We start from the raw sequence: 27,686 nt of genomic DNA, 5'->3' as shown, positions 1-27,686 counted from the left end.
TGTTCTGCCTACGAGCCCGTTATGGACCAGGACCACATTGTGCTAGGTGCTGTACAAACTTAGAACAAAATGACAGTCCCTGCCCGAAAGAGCTTACAATCTAAATACAATACGAAAAACAATAGATGGATACAGACAGACACAGATGAAGGAATACAAGTCAACAATGAGACAATATTGGTCAGCATGATAGGCAGTGGCCCCAATACATTAGCAGCAGCATATAGATCTCAAAGCATTTGTCAAGCTAGCACCTAAATAAAGAAGTGTCATAATAATTCATAGCACAGAGAACTAGTTAAATAAATAGTCATTTATGATTATAGTTTGCTATGATTTGGTAATTACCATATTTTGGAAAGCCCTGTAGTATCTATAATTATTTGTTTACTTTTTATGTAAAATCTTCCAGAATTATGAAAGTCTTTTGCTTATTTGTTTATAATTGAAAGGAGCAGGTTAATTTGGGGAAAATGTTTGGCTTTTTTCACTATGCTCCTCTGCTGAGAATTTTTTTATTTATACAATTTCCGTCAAGGATCCTAATTAAACTTTAATGTCCGTCTTTTAAACACCTGGAAACTGGAGTTTCTTATACCAGCAGTGTCATAGCTGTAGTTACATGTCACATACTTCCTATTTTGGGGTATGTTTGTTTTCAGGTCAGAGAGAATGATAAATGATCAATCCATTCTTTAACTGTAGAACAGGGCAGATTCGAAACTCAGGTGTACAGGCAGAACCCTGTTTGAACTAGCTTGTGCTCCAGGTAGTTTGTGGGAAGCTTGAGAACTTTAATCCCAAAGTGATCTGTGTCTCTCCATGTTTATGAGCATGTAACTAGTCATTCCCATTTCAATTTCTCCAAATGGCTAATATGCATCATGTCATTTGTTTGTTGCAAACTACTGTATAAAAATAGAATAGAAACCATATATGGGAAATGTCACTATAATTAGGATGATGTATCTTTTTTTTAAAGATCAGTTTTGTAAATAAGCATCAAGAGTCATCCACTTATAAAAACATATGGGAATGCTAAAGAAATGGAATAAAATGTAACATGGTCCTCTTCAAATGTACTTTGGCCCTCTGCATCAGAAACCGTACCAGGACTAAACACCATGTAGTTTTGCAGCAGAAGCGGAAAGGAACTTTTCAAGTTCTTTTTTGTCTTAATCATTTATATTATAGCAGCATCTGGAAAACTGGAATTTGATTTGTATTTGGGACTGAATACAAAGTAGCCTCAGTATTTGTTTCCATGAATGTTTTTGAGGAGAGAAGAACTCTCCGTTCCATTGCATTTGGGTCTAGTAAAATGCAGGGTCCTATTAAATAGCCAGAGATTATGGTTAAGTCCAACTCTGAGGTTTGAAATGGCGACACTTATTTTAGGAACTAAGCGTGGTAGGATCAGGTCAGATAGACTAAATCCCATATAGCTTACTATGGAGGGAGGGGGGTCTTTTTGTGGACAAAACTGTGAAGTAAGAGATTCTCTATACTCTGCATGGACAGTAAAGATCCCATGGCAGTTTTCATAAGAGTAAATGTTTGACTTGGTGCCCTAAGCTAAAATCCTCCCACCAACCACTCATGCACTGTTGTGCAAGGTATGATGTGTAAGCAATTGTTTGCAGTCCTCCAACCCAGACTCAAGTGCATGTTATTGGTGCTATTTGTATCTATTGAGGTTTGCAACAGTGGGATACTTCAGGATCATAGAATCATAGAATATCAGGGTTGGAAGGGACCTCAGGAGGTCATCTAGTCCAACCCCCTGCTCAAAGCAGGACCAATCCCCAATTAAATCATCCCAGCCAGGGCTTTGTCAAGCCTGACCTTAAAAACTTCTAAGGAAGGAGATTCTACCACCTCCCTAGGTAACGCATTCCAGTGTTTCACCACCCTCCTAGTGAAAAAGTTTTTCCTAATTTCCAACCTAAACCTCCCCCACTGCAACTTGAGACCATTACTCCTTGTCCTGTCCTCTTCTACCACTGAGAATAGTCTAGAACCATCCTCTCTGGAACCACCTCTCAGGTAGTTGAAAGCAGCTATCATTCTTCTCTTCTGCAGACTAAACAATCCCAGTTCCCTCAGCCTCTCCTCATAAGTCATGTGTTCCAGACCCCTAATCATTTTTGTTGCCCTTCGCTGGACTCTCTCCAATTTATCCACATCCTTCTTGTAGTGTGGGGCCCAAAACTGGACACAGTACTCCAGATGATGCCTCACCAATGTCGAATAGAGGGGGATGATCACATCCCTCGATCTGCTGGCTATGCCCCTACTTATACATCCCAAAATGCCATTGGCCTTCTTGACAACAAGGGCACACTGCTGACTCATATCCAGCTTCTCGTCCACTGTCACCCCTAGGTCCTTTTCCGCAGAACTGCTGCCGAGCCATTCGGTCCCTAGTCTGTAGCGGTGCATGGGGTTCTTCCATCCTAAGTGCAGGACTCTGTACTTGTCCTTGTTGAACCTCATCAGATTTCTTTTGGCCCAATCCTCCAATTTGTCTAGATCCCTCTGTATCCTATCCCTGCCCTCCAGTGTATCTACCACTCCTCCTAGTTTAGTATCATCCACAAATTTGCTGAGAATGCAATCCACACCATCCTCCAGATCATTTATGAAGATATTGAACAAAACCGGCCCCAGGACAGACCCCTGGGGCATTCCACTTGACACCGGCTGCCAACTAGACATGGAGCCATTGATCACTACCCGTTGAGCCCGACAATCTAGCCAACTTTCTACCACCTTATAGTGCATTCATCCAGCCCATACTTCTTTAACTTGCTGACAAGAATACTTGAGATGAATGAATGTAAAATATATTGATGCTACTATATAGCTGTTTCTTGGTTTAGACTTAGATTTTAAGCTTTTAGGGCTAGGGACCTTCTGTTTGGGGTGTGTGTGTAATGAACTTTTAGTTTAATTCCCCTTGTTAGGCCTATAGGAAGTTTTTGGGAGGAAGGGGTCGGGGAGAGAAGACATATATAACATTTATAACATTTTTGTTATTCGCAAGGAGATATAGCACACAATGCCATAAAAAAGTTGTATAGAATAGCAAAGAAGCACTTATATTTTTAACATTTCTTTAAATCATAACATCTGAATAAAAGTAATCTTTCAACAGAAGTAAATCTAAGCTAAAACACAAGTAATACATAATTCATAAAATAAGATCTAAAAGAAATGTAATACCCAAGTATGCATCTCTTGAAACCAATCACAGCAAGCATGTAACAGTTCACCGAGACACAGCCAGCTTGCATGTAGACCACAATGGCTCCTCCAAGTCTACAGGTAGTTGACTTTTTCAGTAGCGATTAAAATTATTAACGCCTTTTGGTTAACTGACTTTACAGAGCACAATTAAAAATGATCTCCGAGGATGCCTTAATCTTCAGTAAGACAATGGTCTGTTCGTTGCATGGTATCTTGTCACTCTCAGTTATTTGTTTTTTCTTTGCTCTAAGGAAAGTTTGGGGAGGGGAAAAACCCATTTTATAGCAGATAGTTAATTCTGCCCTGTGCCTTTATTCTGTGTCCTTATGACACTATCAACACAGTGGGGCTCAAACAGTTTTGTCATCAATGTTAATTGAAACAGTAACTTCCCATTGCACTGGGTTGCATCACAGCTTATGTTATTTAAGTATGTCACTGAACTGTCGTCAAGTTCTGATGAAATACAGAGCCAGTGGCACTGAAACTTGAATACACTCTACAGAAGCACTACCAGTTGGACTCTGTTTTACTTTTACACACCAGGCCACAAAACTTTATGGGCCAAATTCAGTCCTGGTACAAGTCCCATTCCGTTCACTGGGAACTTCTCTAAACTCCCTGCTATGCATATATGGTGTTCAGGCTGCACTGACCTTTTGGAATGTGCCTGGTGTGCATGGCCTGTTCACTTGGCTGGTGTATGCGGAGGAGAGGGGTAGTCGTGTGTAGAGTTCCTATTCGTGGGGAAACACCTTTAAAAATAGGTCCTTTTTAAGGTGTCTTAAATTAGGCCCCCAAAATCAATAGTCACTTTTGAAAGTTTTGGCCCAATGTTCCCTGTAGCTAATCCGCTACCGTGTCGTCCCCTGCAAACATCCTAAGTTTCATGAGCTAGTGTAATAAGTGTCCTGACTCTGGATTTATGTCTTTTCTCATTAGGTCTCTCTGTCCATTGGTGTGCAAGTGGACATATTCCCCAGACAAGGGCTGGGATGATAGCTTCTGGAAGGTGATTGGTTTAGAAGATTTGGTGGCAGATAAGTATGAAAAAATTGGTAAATGAAGTTATTTTAAAAATTAAATCCATATCCTGTATTATTGTTTATTTGTTTTGTCAGCAGAAAAGTATCAGGCCTTACTGAAACTAGAGATGAATGGGCAAAAAACTATAAGATTGGGTGCCCGCTGGTATATCTCCCAAGTACACTCTCTACCTGTGGATGTCATGAAATGTAGTGGTGGATGTCTTGTGATACAGAATTATTAATGTTGCTGGAAGAATCACTTTGGGAAAGCTATTCTGAAAAGCATGACATCATCACATTGGCCAGTCAGCATTGTTTGATGGTTTGATATCATTTGCTGATGTACTTGATGTACTTGAGATGAGGAGAAGCATGAGCACAGGAATTGCTCACTCCTGAAAATTCCAGGACTGATACCAACTTTTCTTGTGGCTTTAACAAAATCATGTAGGTCAAAATGTTCAAACGTTCACTAATTTCCACTAAACTATTCCGATCTTGAGAGACATAGTGGCAGGTCTTGATTTTTTCAAAGATGATACCTACTGACCTCTCCCATCAACTTCACCTGGAGTTGTGGCCGCACTCCTGAAAATCAGGGCCAAATGGTTTCAAAATGTCCATCCTAAAATTGAGCTATTTCTATAGCAGGCACAGAAGAATATGGGAACCTTAGCTCTTGAATTTGTTCAGTAAGCTTCTGACACTGGGGCACCAGCCACTGTGCCAGTGAAGATAATGATAATGGCTTAAGCTATTGTTACCATATTTTGTGACCAGCACCAACCATGCTTATGAAAGCTTTTGAGAAAGACCTTTCTCTGCTTTGTAGTGTCTTCATGGGGCTGTTTTACTTGCTCAGGGCCTAAGTTTAATTAGAATGTTAGCCTTGTAACAATATCTACAGCAAATATTCATTAAAAATCCATAATGTTAATTTACCAGAAAATTTACAGGGTAACTTTATTAGACTTTCTCTGTTAAGTTAATGGACTTTTAATGGATGTCCTAAGCAGACATGTCATTAACAAGAATATTATGGTACACGAATTAAAATATGTCCATTCATCAAAGTTAATCATCTGAAATTTCCTCTAGATTTTTTTTAAATGTCTGGCACTTTGAACAAGTTTCTACAACAGTTGCAGTGTAGTAACATGAAATAGAAATAATTTAGGAATGACTTGATAGCAGCAATGCAATCTGTAAATCTTTCCAGTAGTCACAAATGGATGCTTTAAGTAACATTCAGGCCTCTATGAAAGCCTCCCCTGTATAGCTTTCAACATCTCCACTGCTCATTAAAACATTTATACTATGGTATAAACCCTGTTAACAGATTTGAGCATTTAGTATTTTGAGATTTTTAGCATAAATACAATTCCTATAACTCTGACCAGATGTAGCTTTTAGCAGATCGTTACTAAGCTAAAAGAACACATGCTGTAAATAAATGTTTGACCAGAAAAACTGAACACCTCAGCAGCTGATGGTCTCATGGAAGAATATTTTTTAAATAAATTATTTATGAAGTGTAAGCTAAGGATCGAATACAATATTTATATGGTGCATTTCAAGGACAGTGCAAAGCAATTTACCATTTTAAGTAACTAAACATGCATGTTTCAAATGATAAAGTAACCTTCAATAAAAAGGGCATGGTTGTAATGATGGAAACCACATAAAAATGAGCAACACAAGTATCAGAACTTAGAAGGGCTAAAATCTTAAATTTCAAATATAATAATGTTTACATTTCTCTTTGCTTTGAAACCGGGCGTTCACGGATGAACTACAGAGGAAATTGGAATCTGTTTTTCTCATTCAAACAGAGGAACACAGTGCTCTGTAAGTGGTTCCATTGACTTCAGTAGGACTACTGCTGGAGTAGTGTGCTACTCCCTAGGAGGCAGAGAGACAGAACCTGGCCCAGAGTATTTAAAAGAAATTGTGTGATGGAACCTCAATGCTTCCCATAAAAGCAGCACATACGGATAAAATGCTCATACACGCCACATATCGGGTGCGAGTGTAAGAGTTACTTAGAGCCAAATTCTGACACCTTTGCTCACAATGCATAGTATATTTTGCTCCTTATGCAGTTACCTTGCTTTTAGTGGGGCTATCCGAGGAATAAAATGTTATTCAGTGTGAGTAATGGTATCAGATCCTTGCTGAAGTGATCGGGAAGCTATGGCCACTCCTACAAGTTTTATCTAAATGAGCTTTTAAACAAAAAGAACCCCAAAACTGTTGAGCTTATTGAATTTAGCCCTGTGTTAAGGTCTCAGGGTTATATACTGGCTGTCCCTGTGTGGATGCATGAAAGAAGGAAGAGGGAGTAAGGAGCCCTCTGTGTTAACAGAAACATGGAGGAAGGAGATGAAGTCCACCAATGACTGCTCCTCTGCAACTGAAGGAAATTGATCTTGTGGGCTATGCCCATTAGATCTTAATGTATGGTTTCAGCTCAGTGCTTCAGAAACAGCCATTCTAAGGTCCATGCGATATGCTCTGGGGAGAAATTCTTTCCTGGCCTTCCCATTTTTATTACTGTCATTCCCAGAAGTGCTGCTCCTGGACAACGTACTTCCAGGAATTGGGTTACAGAGCCAGAAACTTCAATTCTCTGGAATGGCATCACAGTTCATGAGCTATTTTTTCTCAGAGGGTGTGCAGGCTGAGCACACAGGCTGATTGCATTGTTTGGCTGGGGAGAAGGTTGGATAAAGCAGTTGGGATGACCTCAGCTGTCCCTTTCTTTATTTCAGTTATTTAAGGCCTTCAGCACTGCCTGGATCTAGCTACCCCTCAGTTGACACTTTGCCTCCCTGCCGCAAACTTCAGCTGGACTGTAGGACTGCGAACCCCCCAATAATAGCACTATCTTGTAATGTGCAAGACTCTTGGTTACTTTGTTGGTGCCCGTATTGATTTTAAGTAGGGAAATAGAATCTACTGTATATAGACTTGGTCCCATAGAAGTAAATGGAAGTTCTGCCATTGAGTGCAATGTGAACACGATCAGGCCCTATGTGCCCTTTAATTCTGTCTGCATTTATGCTGTTTCTGCAGGACACAATCCTGCTGCAAGGTGCTGAACGTCCTCAGCTCCCATCGACTTCAACAAACGGAATAAATTCCTGAGCAGGTGTTTGCCAAAGATCCTGCATGCATATAGTCTGCAGTGTTGTTGTAGTCGTGTTGGTCCTAGGGTATGAGATACAGGTGGGTGAGGTAATATCTTTTATTGGACCAAGTTCTGTTGGTAGAAGAGTCTCGTCAACCCATAGGCCTAGGCCCAATAAAAGATATTACCTCACCCACCTTCTCTCTCCCGTATGAAAGGCCCTCCTTGAATTGCAGGGTGATGGTCAAAAACTTGCAGCTGAGTTGCGGACAAGGCATGGAAAATTGTGGGGAACTAATAATGGACCTTATTATTTGCGGTAGTAAAGTCCATTGTTACTTTTGTGTGATGGCAACCTGGGGCTGAGAGCAGGGGTTCCCGCAGTCAAAATTGCAGCGGAAGCCTAATATGGCGGAATCTGCCATTTCCGCCGTATCGCAAGTTAAGTAGGGCCTTACTTGTATGCAGACAGTAAAAGTTATGCTTGACCCAAGTAGGGGAACAGGCAGTAGGTCAAAGTATCAGTGCAAACCCAGGAGCTCTGGAGATCGTAAAACCAACCCAGAAAGCAATAAGGAGGAGACGAGAAATGGGACACTGTCAAGTTCTTCTTAAATAAATCAAATTCCCCAAATAGAATTTCCCATCTGCTTTAGCACACAATGTAGCCAGAACTCCAGACCTCTATTCAAGGTTTGTTTATCCTAAATTCTTATGTGAACTTACTGTAGTTTAATGCCACCCCAGTCCCACGGAAAGAGAGAGACGGGCATTTTACTTAAACACCTTGAATGCGGTTTGCTTAAAATCTTATCACCACTAAACGGTAATAGTCATTTTGTTGTCAAACAAAACAAAAAACAGAGGAAAATTAGCGGAGCCTTCTTTTATTGTTTACAGAAGCGAATTGTTGCTACTGAATGTAGAATAGGCAAACACAACATGTTTTTCTAATCTCTGATGAGAACAATATTACATCCAATGAGAGGAAACTATAGCTGGATAGTTATGACTGGAATATAAAAGTTTTTTTCAAGTGCCCTTAACTTTCAGGACATTGAAAAGAATTTGTGGAAATTACTGTATGTTCTGAACTAGCGCATATTATAAAATGTATTTTTAAAGGGCAAGATATTTAATGTATCCACAGTGTTGCTGGTGGTTTCATGTAATACGCTCCTTTTAGTTTCCTTCTAGCTTGACATGCGACCTTGTTGAAAAGAGACCCTTCACTGCTGGGCTTTAGGATCTCCCGTGAATCTTTCCCACATCAAGTGGTGGTTTCTGCTGTGAAAGTACCAGCCTTCTGACCTTTTACATTACCTAGAGCAGTTTGACTTTGCAGGGAATCCACACAATAGGCTCCTGTGGTCACTTCTGCATGTCTAGAATTTACTGATCACATTGTTGAAGGTGTAGATTCGTATGTAGAGTTGCTGCAAACTTTATTGACCCCATTAATGTGCCCACTGCAAACGAACAGTAGAAGACAGCTTGCATCAAAAACCCCCAAAGGCACGAGCACTTATCTGCTGTGGTGAGATTGCATGATGAGCATCTTTTTGTGACATTATAAAACCTAGAAAGACATTAGCAATTCTATTAAAAGGACTGTAGTACATGAAAATTTAGGTATTGAATTGTACAATCTATTGGTGGGGGGTGGGAGGACAGGGAAGCTTGATAAATTTTCACCACCCCCATCTCCTACTTCAGGGGCTACTTAAGGGACCAAATAATTTTGTATTGTATCGTAATAATTTATGCCTAACCTTTCCCATCCACCTCTTACCCCCCAGAGGATGGTGCATTTGTCTCAGAGAAGAAAATATTGTCGATATTGTAGAATAGTTATGTCTGTTGGTGTAGTAACTTGTGTTTTGATGTTGACATATTGTAGTGATACTTTATAAATAGAAGTTTATTGTCTCTTCATCTGTGATAGAGCTACACGCTGATTTTACTATATTTATCTTCAAACCAAACTTAACACTCTGAAACATAGTCCTTCTGTCTGCTGAAAGATTATACAATCCTATTTCCCAATATTTTAAGAACCAGCTGTAAATAGAAACCTGTGGTCAGATATTCAAAGGTGTTTAGGTACCTAAAGATGCACATAAGCACTTAGTGGGATTTTCAAAAGCACCTAAGCTGGTTAGGGTCCTAAGTCTTATTGATTTCAGTGTGAGGTGCCTAACCTGGTCAGGTGCTTTAGAAAATCCTGCTAGGTGCTTAAATACCTCTGAAAATCTGGACCTTGCGCAAGTCACTCGTCCGCTTTTCAGCCCAGCTATAGAATAGCATGAAGAGCAGGACTTCACTGAAAACCAGATTTTCCAAGAGAGCTGACTTCTCCCAGATAAACTAGACCACTGGGGGAAAAGAATGCTTAGAGAGGGATACTTTAACAGTAGCTCCTGGAATCAAGGGATACTGAACCATGAAACGTAAGAGAGATATTAATCCTTTGTAATCTGGACCCATGTCAGGTAACTGGGTCCATGAAATAAAGACCAGCATCTTTTGTATGTAACCTATTTATCACAGATAGTATCCATAGACTTTAAGTCCTGAAATTAACATGTTTATAAAGATGATTGTTGCATAACACCAATGTCATCATCTACGTAAGATATTAGGAAAGGAATGGGGTCTTGTGGGAAACCTGGAGATTTTAGTTTTATCCTTGACATTACTCCAAGCTTCCTTTGGGCAGGTTACTTAACTTATCTCGGCCTCCGTTTCCTCATCTGTAAATACAATAGTAATACTTCTTCGAAGGGATCATCCTGGGTTTCACCAGCCTAGACTGAGACTGGGAGAATTCATTCATCTCTTAGATTTTTGACCCTGCAGGGTATAGCGTGAGCCAGGATCCCTACTGGCCATTATGCTTTCCTGTATATAAATCCCATCCTCCAAATACTCCACCCAATTCCTTCGTGACTGTGGTCAGCAGAGGAATGCCCAGTCCTCCACGATTTCAGCACTGCATCAGCCTGTCTCCACGGTCACTTTCTGTCATTTTTAACCGTGTCCAGCTGATTCTCAGATGGTTTTTGAGTTGACGCGAAAGCTTTTTTTTTTTTTCCCCCAGTGCTCCCTGCCTATTTTTTAAGTGCTGCGGTGCTTGGGCTCATCCGTGTGAAACTATGCCTCTCTGTTTCAGTGCAAAGCCTGGCACACTGCAGCCCTTCCTTGGCATTTTGGCACTCAACTTCAGAGCTTTGGAGTTTTTTAACCTCAGTGCTTTGATGCATAGCCTTGGACACTTTGGCTCACTGCTTTGGCACACTGCCTTTGGGATCCTTGAATAGAAGGATCCACAGAAGAGCAAAGCAGGGTAGTTGTTTTTCTAAAAGTCATGCCATCCAAAGTTATTTCATTTGCAGCACTTGCTCTTAGACTGAGAATAAATACAGCTTTGGGCATACGCAAGAGAGCTCGCACCCTCAGTGACTGAAGCTGTTTTCTCACTGTGTACAAGTTAAAAAAGCTTGGAGCTAAATTTTGAAACACAGGTGCCTAAGGGCTTATCTACACCATGTGGCAAAGGGCACCAGAGGGGTTTGATTTGTAAAGCTTGCTTACATGCTAACTGTCCCATCCTGGTGCGCTCTAAAAGGTACCCAATTTGCATTAATGTACCTTCTTAGCGCACACAAGCAGGGTTTACGTGGGGCAGTTACAGTGCAGTGCATTAGAGTATTTTACACCCCTTGACTGTGCTATGCCGGCGCCATGTAGACAAATCCTAAGTTGTGCGCCTTCACACATTCAAGTGAGTAACAGAGATTTTCTACTGGTTATTTGAGCGTGAAAATGGTAGGTGGATAAATGTGTCATTGCTTTTCAAGCACCTACTTCCATATGCAGAAATATGGTTATTGCACGCATCTCCAGGTGGTGCTGTTACATGTATTCTTCTAAATTCTTGTTCTAAATTCTTGCAAACCAAGTTTGTCTCTTGGAAAGAAATGCTGCTGTTTTTGTTTGGGTTATGCAGAGGGAGTGTCAGGAGAACTTGTTCTCTTCCATAGTCTCTGATTAGAGTTAATTCTTGAGGCAGAGTTGCTCCTGGAAACTGGGCATTGGTGTTGGGCTGAGATTCCTGAAAGAAGGTTTTGCCCTGCTTGTTGTTTGAGCACCTCATTTCAGGACTGTTGTATATGTGTAAACAAAGCAAGTTACACTGAGGATAGCCAGACTCTGCATCACTGATTTTTCCTCCACTGGGAAGCCAACCCAGCCATCAGCTGCCACTTGACAGAGGGATGACACTTACATTAGAATGGGACACTGGTGTCAGAAAAAGGAGAAGCAATATACATTTATGTATGCCAAATGGGTAATTGCATGACCAGACATATAATTGTTTGTTCGCTATTACCTGTATTTTGTTGGGTGCAGCTTACATGCCTTTGTTTGAAAAGGGGACCCTTTGGATTTTCAGTTTGCTTGTGGACATATAGGAAGGAATACACAGCTGACACACTACCAGCAATGGTACCTTAACAAAAGAACCATAAATAGGGAAGAGACCCGTACTGCTGAATAAAGATGGAGAGCTACATTCTTCCTTGCATTGTTTTTTTTTTACACAAGGGCAAGGACACTATCAGTTCTCATTCATGGAGTTTCTTCTTCATTCTTATACCTGGTGGAGGAGAAGTTCTGTTCTTATGCCTCCCATTCTCAAAAAGGGAAGAAAATTCCCCCCACCCCAGATTCAGTCGAGGACAGGGCCACTATACAGAGCCTCTTCATAAAAACAACAAGGAGTCCGGTGGCACCTTAAAGACTAACAGATTTATTTGGGCATAAGTGTTCGTGGGTAAAAAACTGACTTCTTCAGATGCATGGAGTAAAACTTACAGATGCAGGCATTATTATACTGACACATGAAGAGAAGGGAGTTACCTTACAAGTGGAGAACTGGTGTTGACAGGGCCAGTTCAGTCAGGATGGATGTGGTCCACCCCCAATAATTGAGGAGGAGGTGTCAATACCAAGAGAGGGAAAATTGCTTTTGTAGTGAGCCAGCCACTCCCAGTCCCTATTCAAGCCCAAATTAATGGTGTTAAATTTGCAAATGAATTGTAGCTCTGCAGTTTCTCTTTGAAGTCTGTTTTTGAAGTTTTTTTGTTGAAGTATGGCTACTTTTAAATCTATTATAGAATGTCCAGGGAGATTGAAGTGTTCTCCTACTGGCTTTTGTATGTTACCATTCCTGATGTCTGATTTGTGTCCATTTATTCTTTTATGTAGAAACTGTCCGGTTTGGCCCGTTTACATGGCAGAGGGGCATTGCTGGCATATATCACATTAGTAGATGTGGAGGTGAATGAGCCCCTGATGGTGTGGCTGATGTGGTTGGGTCCTCTGATGGTGTTGCTAGAGTAGATATGGGTCAAAGTAGACAACGGGGTTTGTTACAGGGATTGGTTCCTGGGTTAGTGTTTCTGTGGTGTGGTGTGTAGTTGCTGCTGAGTATTTGCTTCAGGGTGGGAGGCTCTCTGTAAGCGAGGACTGGCCTGCCTCCCAAAATCTGTGAGAATGAGGGATCATTTTCCAGGATAGGTTGTAGACCACTGATGATGTGCTGGAGAGGTTTTAGCTGGGGGCTGAACTGATGGTCAGTGGTGTTCTTTTATTTTCTTTGTTGGGCCTCTCCTGTAGTAAGTGACTTCTGGGTACCCGTCTCACTCTGTCAGTCTGTTTCCTCACTTCCCCAGGTGGGTATTGTAGTTTTAAGAATGCTTGATAAAGATCTTGTAGGTGTTTGTCTCTGTCTGAGGGATTGGAGCAAATTCGGTTGTATCTTAGGGCTTGGCTGTAGACAATGGATCGTGTGATGTGTCCTGGATGGAAGCTGGAGGCGTGGAGGTAAGTATAGTGGTCAGTAGGTTTCCGGTATAGGGTGATGTTTATGTGACCATCACTTATTTGCACTGTAGTGTCCAAGAAGTGGATCTCTTGTGTGGACTGGTCCAGGCTGAGGTTGATGGTGGGGTGGAAATTGTTGAAATTCAGGTGAAATTCTTCAAGGGCCTCCTTCCCATGGGTCCATATGATGAAGATGTTATCAATGTAGTGCAAGTAGAGGAGGGGCTCTAGGGGACAAGAGCTGAGGAAGCGTTGTTCTAAATCAGACATAAAAATGTTGGCATACGATGGGGCCATGCGGGTACCCATAGCAGTGCCGCTGACTTGAAGGTATAAATTATCCCCAAAACTGAAATGGTTGTGGGTGAGGACAAAGCCACAAAGCTCAGCCACCAGGTGTGCCATGGCCTCATCAGAGATACTGTTCCTGACAGCTTGTGGTCCATCTTCATGTGGAATATTGGTGTAAAGAGCTTCTACGTCCATGGTGGTCAGGATGGTGTTTTCAGGAAGATCACCAATGCATTGTAGTTTCCTCAGGAAGTCGGTGGTGTCTCAAAGATAGCTAGGAGTGCTGGTAGCGTAGGGTCTACACCATCTGCTCAAGGAACTACACCATCTGCTCAAGAAACTCCCTGCTATAGCACAGGAACAAATCTACACAGACACATCCCTAGAACCGAGACCAGGGGTATTCTATCTGCTACCCAAGATCCATAAACCTGCAAACCCTGGATGCCCCATCATCTCAGGCATTGGCAGTCTTAGAGCAGCATTATCTGGCTATATGGACTCTCTCCTCAGACCCTGCAGAGAAACTGCAGAGCTACAATTCATTTGCAAATTTAACACCATTAATTTGGGCTTGAATAGGGACTGAGAGTGGCTGGCTCACTTCAAAAGCAATTTTCCCTCTCTTGGTATTGACATCTCATCAATTATTGAAAGTGGACCACATCCAGCCTGACTGAATTGGCCCTGTCAACACCGGTTCTCCACTTGTAAGGTAACTCCCTTCTCTTCATGTGTCAGTATAATAATGCCTGCATCTGTAATTTTCATGCCATGCATCTAAAGAATTGTTTTTTAACCCACGAAAGGTTATGCCCAAATAAATCTGTTAGTGTTTAAGGTGCCACCGGACTTCTTGTTATTCTTGTGGATACAGACTAACACGGCTACCCCTCTGATATTTGTCTTCATACTGCTTCCTGACCACATCACCACTCTGAGCCTCCCATTCCATAGGAGCTATTGTTCAGGAGTTGAGTTTTCCCAGGTTCCTCTGCTGTCAGGTAACCTGACCTTCTTTTCCTCTGGAGGTGGAGTTTCCATTTTAGGTTGGGTGAATTGAACTAGTAATAACTGGTGCTCCAGGGAGTTGCCATTCCACCGGCCCTGCCCCTTTCCCATCTTTTCTAAGGCTATGGAGGCCCAACACCACAGAACACATTGAGGGGCTTCCTTGAAGGTGAATGGAAGAGAAGCACATTCCTTCATTCCAGGCATCTCTGGTCCCAATCCACTGGATTCTGCTATCTGCTCACAGAACCAAAAAATCACAAGAACCTTAAATTCTGAGCTTTGCACATGATAAAGAATAGTGAGTAAAAAACAAAGTTTTCTCAAAATAGGTGATCCTATTTACATGTTCCCTCCCCCTTCCCCCCCACAATAAGTTACAATAAGCTGCAATTTCAAAAACATTTTGAAGGCCTGAATCACAGGATACTCAAGAGTTCTATACTGTCAAAATCCACAGAATTTACAAGTGAGTAGTGCTCCAAAAATGTCAACGTTTCTTTGGCTTCCTGCAATTTCAGTCCACCCCAGAGCTGTAACAACTAGAAAGGGGATGAAGTTGGCACCATACAAAGAGGTACTCTACGGTGACTCGTCCCTGAAAACCTCAGGCACTGCTTTATAATCTGTGAGTCAGCAGGAACAAGTTTGAGAGAGAATTCTTCAGAGGAGATTGTCTCCTGGTAGGCTCTGTCATGCTGGTAAAGACACTGGAAGTGGAGAGGGAAGATTTAACTTACTGTTACGCTCTCATGAACCTGCATCAGCTGAAAGTAGGGAGGCTCTGCTTAACTGTTTGGTGTCATGAACAGGAACTAGGCTGAATAGACTTTCCCCTGTAGACCAAGCAAACAACTTAATTCATAAGAAAGCAGGCTGGATTTAAACTACTCTCTTGGAACTAATGTTTGTCTATAGATGTAGTCTTCATTTTTTATTTTTTGGGGGGTATTTGTTCCTTCTATATCTGACAGGCATGATTACATTCTTTCTTTCTTTCTTCATGCTGTAACAGTAAGTGGTGTTTTAGTTCATATTATGCCAACTTAAACTTTCTCTTCCTGTTAAAAATGAAATCCAGGAGCTTCCTATACTTCTCATTTTCATATTTAGTAGACCGTGAAAGTTTAAATCAACACTCTTACAAAACCTTGCCTACGGCAATTACCACAGTAGCATTTTAACTTTAAACAATATAAGGAAGGAATAGAGTGTGAGAGAATAGTGGGGAAAGTGTTTCCGGAGAAATATGCCTCTTTGAGGAAAAAAGATAACTGAGTGGAGGCATTTATCTCTTGCTGCAACCTTACTCCTTCCTGTAGGCTGACCAGACAGCAGGTGTGAAAAATCGGGATGGGGGGGTAATAGGACCCTAAATAAGCCAAAGCCCCAAATATCTGGACTGTCCCTATACAATCAGGACAGCTGGTCACCTTATCTTCCTGCCTCAACCCCTTTCCGTGGTTTTGTTCTCCTTTCATTGTCATGTCAGAAATCAGACCCAGTCCTGCAATTGCTGCTCCCTGGCAGAGCCCTTATGAATTCAATGGGACTCCATGTGGATGTAACAGTCAGCTTATCTGTTATCAGTTGTTCACATAAGAACATAAGAATGTCCATACTGGGTCAGACCAAAGGTCCATCCAGCCCAGTATCCTGTCTACCAACAGTGGCCAATGCCAGGTGCCCCAGAGGGAGTGAACCTAACAGGTAATGATCAAGTGATCTCTCTCTTGCCATCCATCCCCACCCTCTGACAAACAGAGGCTAGGGATAGGATAGGGTAACCATTCGTTACCCATTCTGGCTAATAGACTTAATGGACTTAACCTCCATGAATTTATCCAGTTCTCTTTTAAACCCTAATTATAGTCCTAGCCTTCACAACCTCCTCAGGCAAGGAGTTCCACAGGTTGACTGTGCGCTGAGTGAAGAAGAACTTCCTTTTATTTGTTTTAAATCTGCTACCCATTAATTTCATTTGGTGGCCCCTAGTTCTTATATTATGGGAACAAGTAAATAACTTTTCCTTATTCACTTTCTCCACACCACTCATGATTTTATATACCTCTATCATATCCCCCCTTAGTCTCCTCTTTTCCAAGCTGAAAAGTCCTAGCCTCTTTAAGCTCTCCTCATATGGGACCCGTTCCAAACCCCTAATCATTTTAGTTGCCCTTTTCTGAACCTTTTCTAATGCCAGTATATCTTTTTTGCAATGAGGGGACCACATCTGTACGCAGTATTCAAGATGTGGGCGTACCATGGATTTATATAAGGGCAATAAGATATTCTCCATCTTAGACTCTATCCCTTTATTAATGATTCTTAACATCCTGTTTGCTTTTTTGACTGCTGCTGCACGCTGCGTGAACATCTTCAGAGAACTATCCACGATGACTCCAAGATCTTTCTCCTGATTAGTTGTAGCTAAATTAGCACCCCCAACAAATTGCATGTATAGTTGGAGTTATTTTTTCCAATATGCATTACTTTACATTTATCCACATTAAATTTCATTTGCCATTTTGTTGCCCAATCACTTAGTTTTGTGAGATTTTTTTGAAGTTCTTCACAGTCTGCTTTGATCACTTGGGACCACTTTGGTCACTTGGGACCTTAATTTATTGTATACCCTTTGAGACAGGAATGGTTGTTGTAATATGAGGTATCTACAACTTTTCTGGGTGCTGTGAAATAAATAAATTAGAACATAAGAATGACCATACTGGGTCAGACCAAAGGTCCATCTAGCCCAGTATCCTGTCTTCCGACAGTGGCCAATGCCAGGTGCCCCAGAGGGAATTAACAGAACAGGTAATCATCAAGTGATACATCCCCTGTCTCCCATTCCCAGCTTCTGGCAAAATTATGTTTCTGGGCATTTCTAAAGCAGCTATCACCATCATATGTAAAAGCAACATATAGTATTCAAAGACCATGCTCACAAGAGGACTACATTACACAAATATCCATTTCAAGTTATTGTCTGCTATCTGAGACCTTCACCCGAGTGGGGAAGTATAGAATCATAGAATATCAGGGTTGGAAGGGACCTCAGGAGGTCATCTAGTCCAACCCCTTGCTCAAAGCAGGACCAATCCCCAATTTTTGCCCCAGTTCCCTAAATGGCCCCCTCAAGGATTGAACTCACAACCCTGGATTTAGCAGGCCTATGCTCAAACCACTGAGCTATCCCTCCCCCCTTCACTTCTTGAAATCAAAGGTACTTAGGTACCTAAGCCTAGCTTGGGGCATGGTGAAGATCCTATATTCTGAACAGCTTCCTTTGAAAATATCATGGGATAAAACTGACCCTTGGTTAACCATGTATTTCAGTTAATTAGGGTTGTGATGCAATATATGCAGTAATTCCATTCTTTTACAAGTCTGTACACTATTGTAATAGAAGACAGGAGTAACAAGCTAAAGCGAGTTTTCTACCCACTTCTTGCTCTCATCTTTCCTTTGTTCATTTTGGCACATTGACAGTGTTTAAATATCTGTCTCTAAAATATCGTCCTATTTTTTGTTTTGTTTTTGTTTTTTCATACAGTGGTAATAAAAAGACTGGCTTCCAAAAGTTCCAGATCAGAGTCATTCTACTGACCATCTGTCCTCTTCCTCCTCTTGTCTGATGCTTCTCCTTTCTGGTAATGCTTCCTCATCATCTTCACCTTCTTGCTTTGCTTGAGCCTACACTTTCAACGTTGGGATGTCTGTTTTGTGAGCCACATAAATACATAAAATAATTGGAAGTCTTTTTGTGGGAAATGAGGTTGTGCAGACATCAGAAGCTTAGGTGAAGGATTCAAAAGGTTCTTTCAATAGCTGATTAAGTTTATTTCTTTTGGATTTGAAAAAAGTGTAATTAAATAATACTTCAAAGGAGAGCTGCTCTCACCTGCATTATTAATAAAAAAGCAATAACAGAAAGCAATCGGTTTAGTAATAATCCATAATTAATATGTGATAAATTATAAATGCACCCCAAATAGAGACTTGCACTACCCAATATCCAACAAAGTCACATAACATATGATTTCAACAAAGATAACACCAGTCAAATGTATTGATGCCATTTGTTGACCCATAATATTTAGAGAGAACATTGATGATGATGATGTACTATAAGATGCCAGGAAACTGTGTTAAAATGCTGTGAAAATGTATCTTTGTTATTTGCAGGTGAAAGGATGGGGACAGGAAGCTGAATTCATGTCTGAATGGGCTACACTTACTTACTAAACCATCTACACATGGCTAACTCACATACGTCTAAGTAATGCTCCATCCATAAAAAGATGGTTATGCTGCACTATTTAACCCAAATCCAGTTAACCAAAGTTCCGTTGTTTCCCTCAGGGTTTGGATAGATCCTATGCATGCCTAATAAATAAATGACAGGCAGTACTTTAGTTTTTTCTCTTCTTCTTTTGCCAGGAATGTAGGCGGCATACATGTAAATTAGCTGTCTTTCAGTCTCACGAACTGTAGACCTACTTTATTTTTCAGTTTAATGGATCAATGTCTGGTGTCCCTGTAGGTCATCTGACTTTGCCAATGCCCGTGACTACCTCACCACCCCTATGTTTGTCGGCCTTTAGCAGTTATATGGCTCCCATTACTGTAGTAGTTGAGCTGAGATGTAGTCCAGCCAGAGACCTGGCCCATAGGGGAGAATGGAGGCATGAGACATCCCAAACTACAACTTCTATAAGGTACCGGGGCAGCTCAGGCAGACCCAGGTTCATGCTGAATTGACAGTTTTCCTGCTGGACAGTTGAAAATTAGAACCTTCCCAAGAAAACTTCAATTTTGCAGAAACTGCATTTTCCATTTTAAAAAATTGGAAGGGAAAATTCCTAACCAGCTCAAGATAGATGTCCACTCATTAAGAACATTATGGTAAAAGACATTAATTTTAAATGTCGGCATAGGCTAACTAATGGACCCTTCGCTTCTAAATAAGCATGAAAATTAGGTGGTATTTTCTGGTATTATCCATTTCTCCAGTCCACTGCATCCTATTCCCTTTTGTCCTCATCCGCTGCATTTAACAATTCTTGAACAGTCACCTTAATATATATACCTTTTCTACGTCTGGATTAATAGGGTGAAGTCTGGTGTATGTACTGTGCATTAGGTAAATGTGGGTGGGTATTGCAAAAAAGTTGAGACTATTTATTCAGATGTTTACCTAGCTGTCTGAGTGCCCCTTTGGTACAAACACAGAACAAAAAAGATAATCCTTGCCCCAAAGAGCCTGCAATCTGAGTAATACTCTACCAGACATGGACCAGGAGTAAGCCCATAGTTTAAGTGCAGTAGGATCTATGTGAATAGAAGATAGCGTTCTTTATGAAGGTCCTATGTCCTTTGACACTGTGCTTGTGCATCCTTTTATTTAACATGTAACTTTCCTGATTGATCAGTCATTTGGGCTCTAGCCTAGCACTTAGGAGACCTGGGTTCAATTCTCAGCTCCATCACCGTCTTCCTGTGTGACCTTGCCCAAGTCATTTAGTGTCTCTTTGCCTGAGTTCCCCACTGTAAAAATAAATAAAAATGGGGATAAGAACACTTCCCTACCTCAGTGTTGTTGTAAGGATAAATACATTAAAGAGTGTGAAGTGCTTTGAGATCTACTGATGAAAAGTGCTAGGTAAGAGATATGTATTATTATTTCAAGGAAAGATCACTACGTTTTACTGATTGTTTTTCAATGAACATCATTTGGAAATTCCAGTGTACCGGGGTCCAAAGTTGAGGCAGAACAGTCCTTTGGCCAGATTCATCTCCGAAGTCAGTGGAGTTAACGCCAGATGAAATGTAGCTCTATAAGTCTTCAGGTGTAAAGTTAATAGAGAAAGGAAACTTCTCCTTTCGGTTTTTTATGCTTGTATTTTTTTCAGTTATGCAGCCAAATACAATTAAACACAAAATACAACTGAGTTCTGCAGGTTAAAAGCTGCTCTTAAATGAGTGAATGCGTAAGAGCTGAGTTAGCTGAGGTCCCCTGCTGTGCTTTCCTTTTGTTATGTTTCAAAAGACTGGTAAGCACTAAAAAGTCTGTTTCTGTTAAATATTAGTAAGATTCCGCAATGTACATTTTGCTTACTAAAGAGGACTGAAGACGTATTGTCTGCTTCATGTATTGCGTCTGGTAAATAAGTAGTTGCTGTGGCAACTGCCTAAAAAGGTGGTGGGTCATTGGTACCACATAAATTCTTTAAACAAAACTAGATCCTAGCAAATTCCAGAGTTAGTCTTCAAGGAAGGATAAAAGAGGAGGAAAGGCTTCAAACGGCTTTTTCCTTTTGTAAACTTGCTGCTCTACAGGAGGAAAAAAACCCTGCTAAAAATGAGCTATCTTGTTCAAAATAAAAATGTGAATCAAGGCAGTGCACTGAGAAGGGCTCTGTGTGTCTTTGTGGAACAGTTGTATGAATGTTAAAGAGAAAGTTCTTTGCCTTCAAATAATTATGGGTCTGTTGTGTTAGGCTTAATTTTACAAGAGGCAGATGATTTGCACAAGTGATTACTTTAAACCAAAGACTGTATGCAGTCTCTTTGGAAAGACTCAAAGAGGACACCGTACTCTCACTGCCTACCTCTGTTTGCAGAGTTCTCATCTCCCTCTCTTCCACTCTGACAATTTGTTTCCTTTGCCTCGCTGAAAGGTTTTACCTGTTGTTGGATTAGAAATATGTGGTTGTTTAGCACTTTTACTCTTGTGGTGATACTACTTCGCTTCCTAAGCCAGTGTGTACCTTGCTCTATTGCTCTTGTAGGAGTCAACATCATTCCTCCTTGTGGCTAGTGTCTTTATTTCAATGGAAAGCCCACACCTATTGTCTGTGCCTTACACAGTTACCACCTTTAAAAAATCAGTATTTTCAGGGGTTACCCCACACTGGTTGTGTTTGAGATACCTCCTTACACCTTGTGCTTAGAATGGGAGATAAGCATGGTGACTGCGTGGTATCTGTTGGTAAATGTTTACTTAACTGTGACCATTGTGCTCTTATTCCTTGTGTGTTTTACTTCACAGTTATGGATCCTTGCCATTCCAAATTCTATGTACATAGATGCTGAGCTGATTTTTCTAACTTCTCAGTTATTGTGAGCACATGGGTCACCATTCCTTCTCACCTCCCTGCATATTGGGGGTAGAGTCAAGGCTCTGCCCATTCCACACCCACTTGCAAGTGCATGGGTGGGAGAGTAAATTCCACTTTGAGGGATAAAGTCATGGCCACAGGGAGCCTGTTTCGCTTGCACCCAGACGCGCTATGTAGACAGGGCTCTGTGGGTGTAGCTCACGATGCTTCACTGATCTCTAAGGCCTAGGGGTTAAGGTGGAGGGGAAAATGCAACATTCCCTCATTACCACACTCACTGTCTGTCACCCAGCTGCTGGATGACCAGGGGGATGCTTTCTTTCTTGGCCCATCATCCTTCTTGCTGTTCTGGAGGAACATTTTCTCTCCAGCCTCTTTCGTCTCATCCTTGCCTCTGCCTTCTCGCTGCTGCGTGGAAGAGAGGAATTTTTCTCTTCTCCTAACTGCTTGATGAGGAGAAGGAGACTCTCTCTCCTCTCTTGGCTGATGGAGAGGAAGGAAATTGTTGCCTCCCTTACCTCTCTCCTAGCTGGCAGGAGGAAAGGGGTCTTCATTCATTTTATTCCTGTAGCCCCAGAGCACTCTGTTCTCTTCATTCCCCAACGTGTGTTTGGCGTGTGTTTCTGAATGGCTTCTTATTGCCCTTCCCCCCAAGAGTGGGAGACAGTGGGAGCTGCACTGCTGGATCCACTTGCTCAGCATTTTAGAGTGGTATTGCTTCTCAAGTTGGTCTTTCACTTGTTCTTCCTAGGTCATGCCACGGGCTATGCCTAAAATCAGACTCCAGCAGAACTGGCAATGTGGGAGTGATATGAGCAGATCTCTGATGCTGTCAGGAAGTGGCTTCAGTTAGGGAAGAATTATTCTTGCTTACTCTGACTTCTAAAACCACCTGGGCATCCTGTGTGTTTAGTGCCTTTTTTCTAAAACACAAAATGACTGTATCTGAAATTCACAACAAACCCACCTCCACACACTCCACTCCAAAGGGGAAGACCATGATGTAGACCCTTCTAATGAGCTTTCTGTTTCAAAGAAATCCACATGATCATTTTCTACTGCTTACATCAGGAAAGAGGATTATCTGTATCTCTAAAATTGTTCCCTAAAAGCTCATTAGTTGTAGATACAGTAATTGAATAACTGGTAAGAAAAGATATTGTCTAATAGTAGCCCTGGTCTTTAGAATGGACTCTAACCACTTAATAATTACATGTTACAATACTTGACCATTCAGACTGAAAAAAACAAATCTGCTGTGGGAGTGAGTGGTGAAAGATTTTCCATCAAAATAATTTCATCCAAGGCTGGATGTACAAAATGAGCTAGCTGTGCACATTAAGGAGGTGTAGCTGATTCTGAAGCAAAAGCTGTGGTTGTAGCTGCATGAACTTCCTTGAACCTCCTCCTAGCTGCAAGGTCGCTCTGGTCTTGCTCTCCGATGTCTTTATTTTTTTAATGACACTGTTCTGAAATAGAAACACCTTGCTGTCTAACCTTATTAAAAGAGGTGAACCCGTGATATACCTGGAAAGTTGAGCATGATTTTTCTGAGCTTATAAGCAATAAAATATTGTCACTTGTCCTCTAGGAATTGGAGGAGACCAGCAATTCATTTCATATAAGCCACCAAGAGGTGGAAATGGTCACTTTTGGTTACTAGTATCATGAGTTGAATGAGCTAGTTGGAAACCTTTAGGCGATCCATATACTTGGATTTTAAATTCACAATATGATCTGCAGACTAACTCAAGCATGAAACTTTGAAGGGGAGAGCATGGGCACCTATGTCGCTGAGTGTTTCACAGCCTGGCTGATGATTTAACACCCAGAAGCTATGTGTTTGGGGGCAGGGGAAGCCTGTTTAATCTCAAAATACATTACACATTTGATTTGTAGGTGATTTCTGATAAGGCAATTGGATACCGTGTTTTAAAAAAAAAAAGGCAGCAGCAGCAAAGCCAGATGTCTTTCATGACTGCTATATACTAAGATTTGAAGGCCCACCACAAAGTGAACATGAGTCAATAATGCGATGCAATTGTGAAAAACACTAATCACACTGGGGTGTATTAACAGGCTCTTGTATGTATGACATACAAGATAATTGTCCCACTCTACCTGGCACCGGTTCCCAGTTCTGGAGGCCACATTTTAGGAAACATATGGACAAATTTGAGAGAGTCCAGAGAAGTGCAACAGGGATGATAAAAGGGTTAGAAAACCTGACCTATGAGGAAAAAAAAAAAAAAAAAACAGTTTTAGTCTTGAGGAAAGAAGACTATGCGGGGACCTTATAACAGTCTTCAGATACGTTAAGAGTTGTTATAAAGAGGATTGTGGTCAGTTGTTCTCCACGTCTTTGGAATTTGTAGGACAAGAAGTAATGGTTTTAATCGGCAGCAAGGGAGATTTAGGTTGGGTATTAGGAAAAACTTTCCAACTCTATGCATAGTAAATAGTCTTCCAAGAGAGATTGTGGAATCCCCATCATTGGAGGTCTTTAAGAACAGTTTAGACATTCACCTGTTAGGAATGGTCTAGCCTGACATTTCTATGATTCTCTGCTTGTGAATTTCATCACTTTCTTTTCATCCAACAGCAATTGACTACAGCTTCTGTCATTAAGGTTATCCTCATTAACAATATTGTGTTCTTGACCATTCTTATCATAGGCTATTCATGTTCACTAATATGTACTGTGCAGCAAGTGGAGTTTACCACATCCGAATCAATTGGAAATATAATGCATTCTCATGAAAACCCACTGTGAAAATAGAACTATCTTTTACTTTAAACAGAAATTGTGCCAACTCTGCCCCAAAGATTTGTTGAACTAAGCAAGTTTTAAAGATAAGCCCTATTGAATGAATTTGGAGTTTCTGAGTTAGAGCCAAGGCATTGGCAAGGAAGTGTGTGGAAGCTCCCACTGTGACTTTGTGTGCCTCATCCATCTAACCTGTGGATGAATAAAGAGGTGTGGATTCCAGGAGCTGTCAGTCCTGTCTTACTGCTTTGTATCTAGCTATACTCTAGCGCCACTCCAGGGAAAAACCTTTTATATGGAGATGGGCCTGAACCAAACCACCTGAACTCCAAAGTGTCTGGACCTGGATCCCATCTTCATAGCTTGGGCCTATCCCTATCTTTATCATAGTTGATTAGTTGTTAAAATAATCTTTCCGTTTGGGGAAAAAAGCTCAGATTCCCTCCAGTGGGGTGGCACAGAACGTGGCAGAAAGGCCCTGTTGCAGAATGCTCGACGGGTCAGGGAGGGTAGTTTGTGGTGGTTCAATGTACCCTCCACTGCAGAAGTGGGTGGTCTTAGCCAGGGAGGAAATGTAGGTAGAGTGGCAGGGTTTCACTGATTTAATGGTTCCCCTGAACAGCCTCTGCTAGCTCCTACAGAGGCGCTAATGCACATTAAAGGCACCACTTGTCTGATGGAACTCCTGAAGGAGAGTGGAGATGAAAACACCTCTGGGCCAAGCTGGTGCAGGAGGTGCAGTTTTCACTTGTTTGCAACAGAACAAGTGAATCTGCCCCAAGATATCTAATTTCTAAAATACCTTTATTTCTGCAGCTATATAGTCAGCGACTACAAAGTAAAGTGTGAGCCTGGGTGTTTGTTTACTTACCTAGTAAAAAGATCACACCATGTTAAATGGAATTTTTATGGGTTATAATAAAAGCTGTTTTACATCGCTATACTGGGCATTGACTAGTTATCAGTTTTTAAACTCTTATGAGCAGCATGATACAGCACAGTTGTGTGTTTAATATACATACAGTGCAATTGGTATTTGGTAAGTAAATGGAGTTTTTAATGCACTTTTTTGATGGATACTACATTAAACAGCGGTGGGAAAAGGCGCTTTTTCAGGAAAATGCATGTTTGCTTTTCTGTTTATCAAACTGATGGGTGTTTGGTTTTATTTGTGTCTGCTCAGGAAACCAAGTCCTGTCTCCTGGAGCTTCTGTTGGAAATGGCCTAACGCCAGAGGCTGCAAAAGACCTCGGTCTTGCTGAAGGAACTGCAGTAGCAGCATCTCTCGTTGATGCGCATGCTGGAGGACTAGGTATTCTTACATATTTACTGTTCTCGGAAACAGGGATATTATTGAAATTAAATATTTATGTGAAATACCCTTCTCCCAGAGCCCCATTTTCTACAAACACAGGTAACCAAGCAGCATGTTGCCTTATGCTGAAAGACCTATTCTTATCAAGTAGCACACTTAAAAAAAACTTCATAAATTACTTACAAAAACGAGTGTGTGTAAACATCACTAAAATCAATTTGAAATTTTCAAAAGTGTCCACTAATTTTTGTTGCCTCCATTTTCAAATTCTCAATTTGAGACACAAAGGACCTAATTCTCAGGGGCTGAGAGTCTGGCACTCCCACTGAGCTTCCCATTTCTCAACACATTAGGAAAAAAACATGCCAAGTACAAAGTAAAGTGCTCAGCCAAAAATCATGGGCCTGATGCAGGAATCTCTCAGGCCTGTGCTATGCAGGAGTTCAGACTAGATGACCATAAGGGTTCCTTCTGGCCTTAAAATCTATGAAAATAGAAATTTTTCAAAAAATTTTGCTAATATTTCCCTAATTTAACAAAAAATATTTAAACTCAAAAGTTGTAAAATTTCTGAGGAAAAACATTTAACTACAAATAGTTCACTCAGCTCTGTGATAGTATTACTATATAGTATTCACTCAGCTCTATGTAGTATTATACTGTGCATTTCATAGACCAGTATCCTGAGGAAAAGAGACTTAAATAATTTGTTCAATGTCATTTGGATCCAGATTGTTCCCTGCAGCAAAATGGCCCCACTGACTACCTTGCTTCAACTACCTGTACCATTGCTCACAGGTAGTGAGGGGTAGCAGGCTTTACAGAGATGTTATATCCACCACATTCCACTGCGGGTGAATGGGAAGTAATGGGGAAGAGGCCAAACTGGGTCAGACCAAAGGTCCATTTAGCTCAATATCCTGTCTTCCGAGGGTGGCCAATGCCAGGTGCCCCAGAGGGAATGAACAGAACAGGTAGTCATCAAATAGGGTGACCAGACAGCAAGTGTGAAAAATTGGGACAAGGGTGGGGAGTAATAGGAGCCTATATAAGAAAAAGGCCCCAAAATCAGGACTGTCGCTATAAAACCGGGACATCTGGTCACCTTGTCATCAAGTGATCCATCCCCTGTAGCCCATTCCCAGCTTCTGGCAAACAAATGGCTATCTCCTTCATCTGTAAATGCTGAGAAATTGAGACTAGAATTATTGTGAGTATGGTTCATACCGTACCACCTCTGACTACCATGCAGGGATGAGGCCCCCTTGTGCTACGCCCTGTACAGACAAATAACAAAGCAGACAGAGTCTGCCCCAGGCAGTTGACTGTTTAGGTGTCAATAGGACACAAGGGACAGATGAAAGGAGGCAGGGGCAGGGGGAACTTGTGAGGATTAGGTATCAATGAAACTAACAGAGTTTAGGATAAAAACAGTAGCCTAAAAAACAAAGGAAGCTGGGTCTGTTAATAGATATCCTGTATAAAGCGTAAATGAGGAACAAACTGTTTTGGTGCTAAAATAGTTAAAAGGTTCAAGGTTTTACGGGTACATTTTAAAAAAGCTTTTACTTTGAGACTCCATAGACCCGTTGGATGTGCATTATCGTACTTCATTGGCTGAGTTTAGGTTGACTTAAAAATGGTTCAGCCCCATATCTCCCCATTGGTAGGGGTAATCTCCCTCTGTTTAAATAATGTAATAGAGACCTTTGTACATTTCCTTTATACTAACCCAATGTGGGACGTAGCACTAAAACTGCTTGCTATATTAGGATATGGGTTTGTAATTGATTTAAAATAGCAGACAAAAGGTTAAAATTAGAATGGTTTGAAAACTGGAATTTCCATCCTGTGGGAAATTCCAAGATTTCAATGTTGTGTT

The 27,686-nt window shown here is 41.2% G+C and overlaps 1 protein-coding gene across 4 annotated transcripts in view; it reads left to right on the top strand.

Annotated features, from left to right (window-relative positions):
• The window catches only part of FGGY (FGGY carbohydrate kinase domain containing), a 233,195-nt gene that overhangs the window by 78,216 nt on the left and 127,293 nt on the right, over positions 1 to 27,686 (top strand). For all 4 annotated transcript variants that reach the window (XM_075131802.1, XM_075131803.1, XM_048859626.2 and 1 more), the window contains exons 6-7: positions 4,192 to 4,307; positions 25,673 to 25,801. In XM_075131802.1, the coding sequence (XP_074987903.1) occupies positions 4,192 to 4,307; positions 25,673 to 25,801 (245 nt within the window). The remainder of the gene's footprint in view (positions 1 to 4,191; positions 4,308 to 25,672; positions 25,802 to 27,686) is intronic.

Source organism: Caretta caretta, chromosome 8 (genome assembly GCF_965140235.1).
Source record: "Caretta caretta isolate rCarCar2 chromosome 8, rCarCar1.hap1, whole genome shotgun sequence".
In the NCBI taxonomy this organism is placed as follows: Eukaryota; Metazoa; Chordata; order Testudines; family Cheloniidae; genus Caretta; species Caretta caretta.
This window is presented reverse-complemented; position numbering and strand designations above follow the sequence as displayed.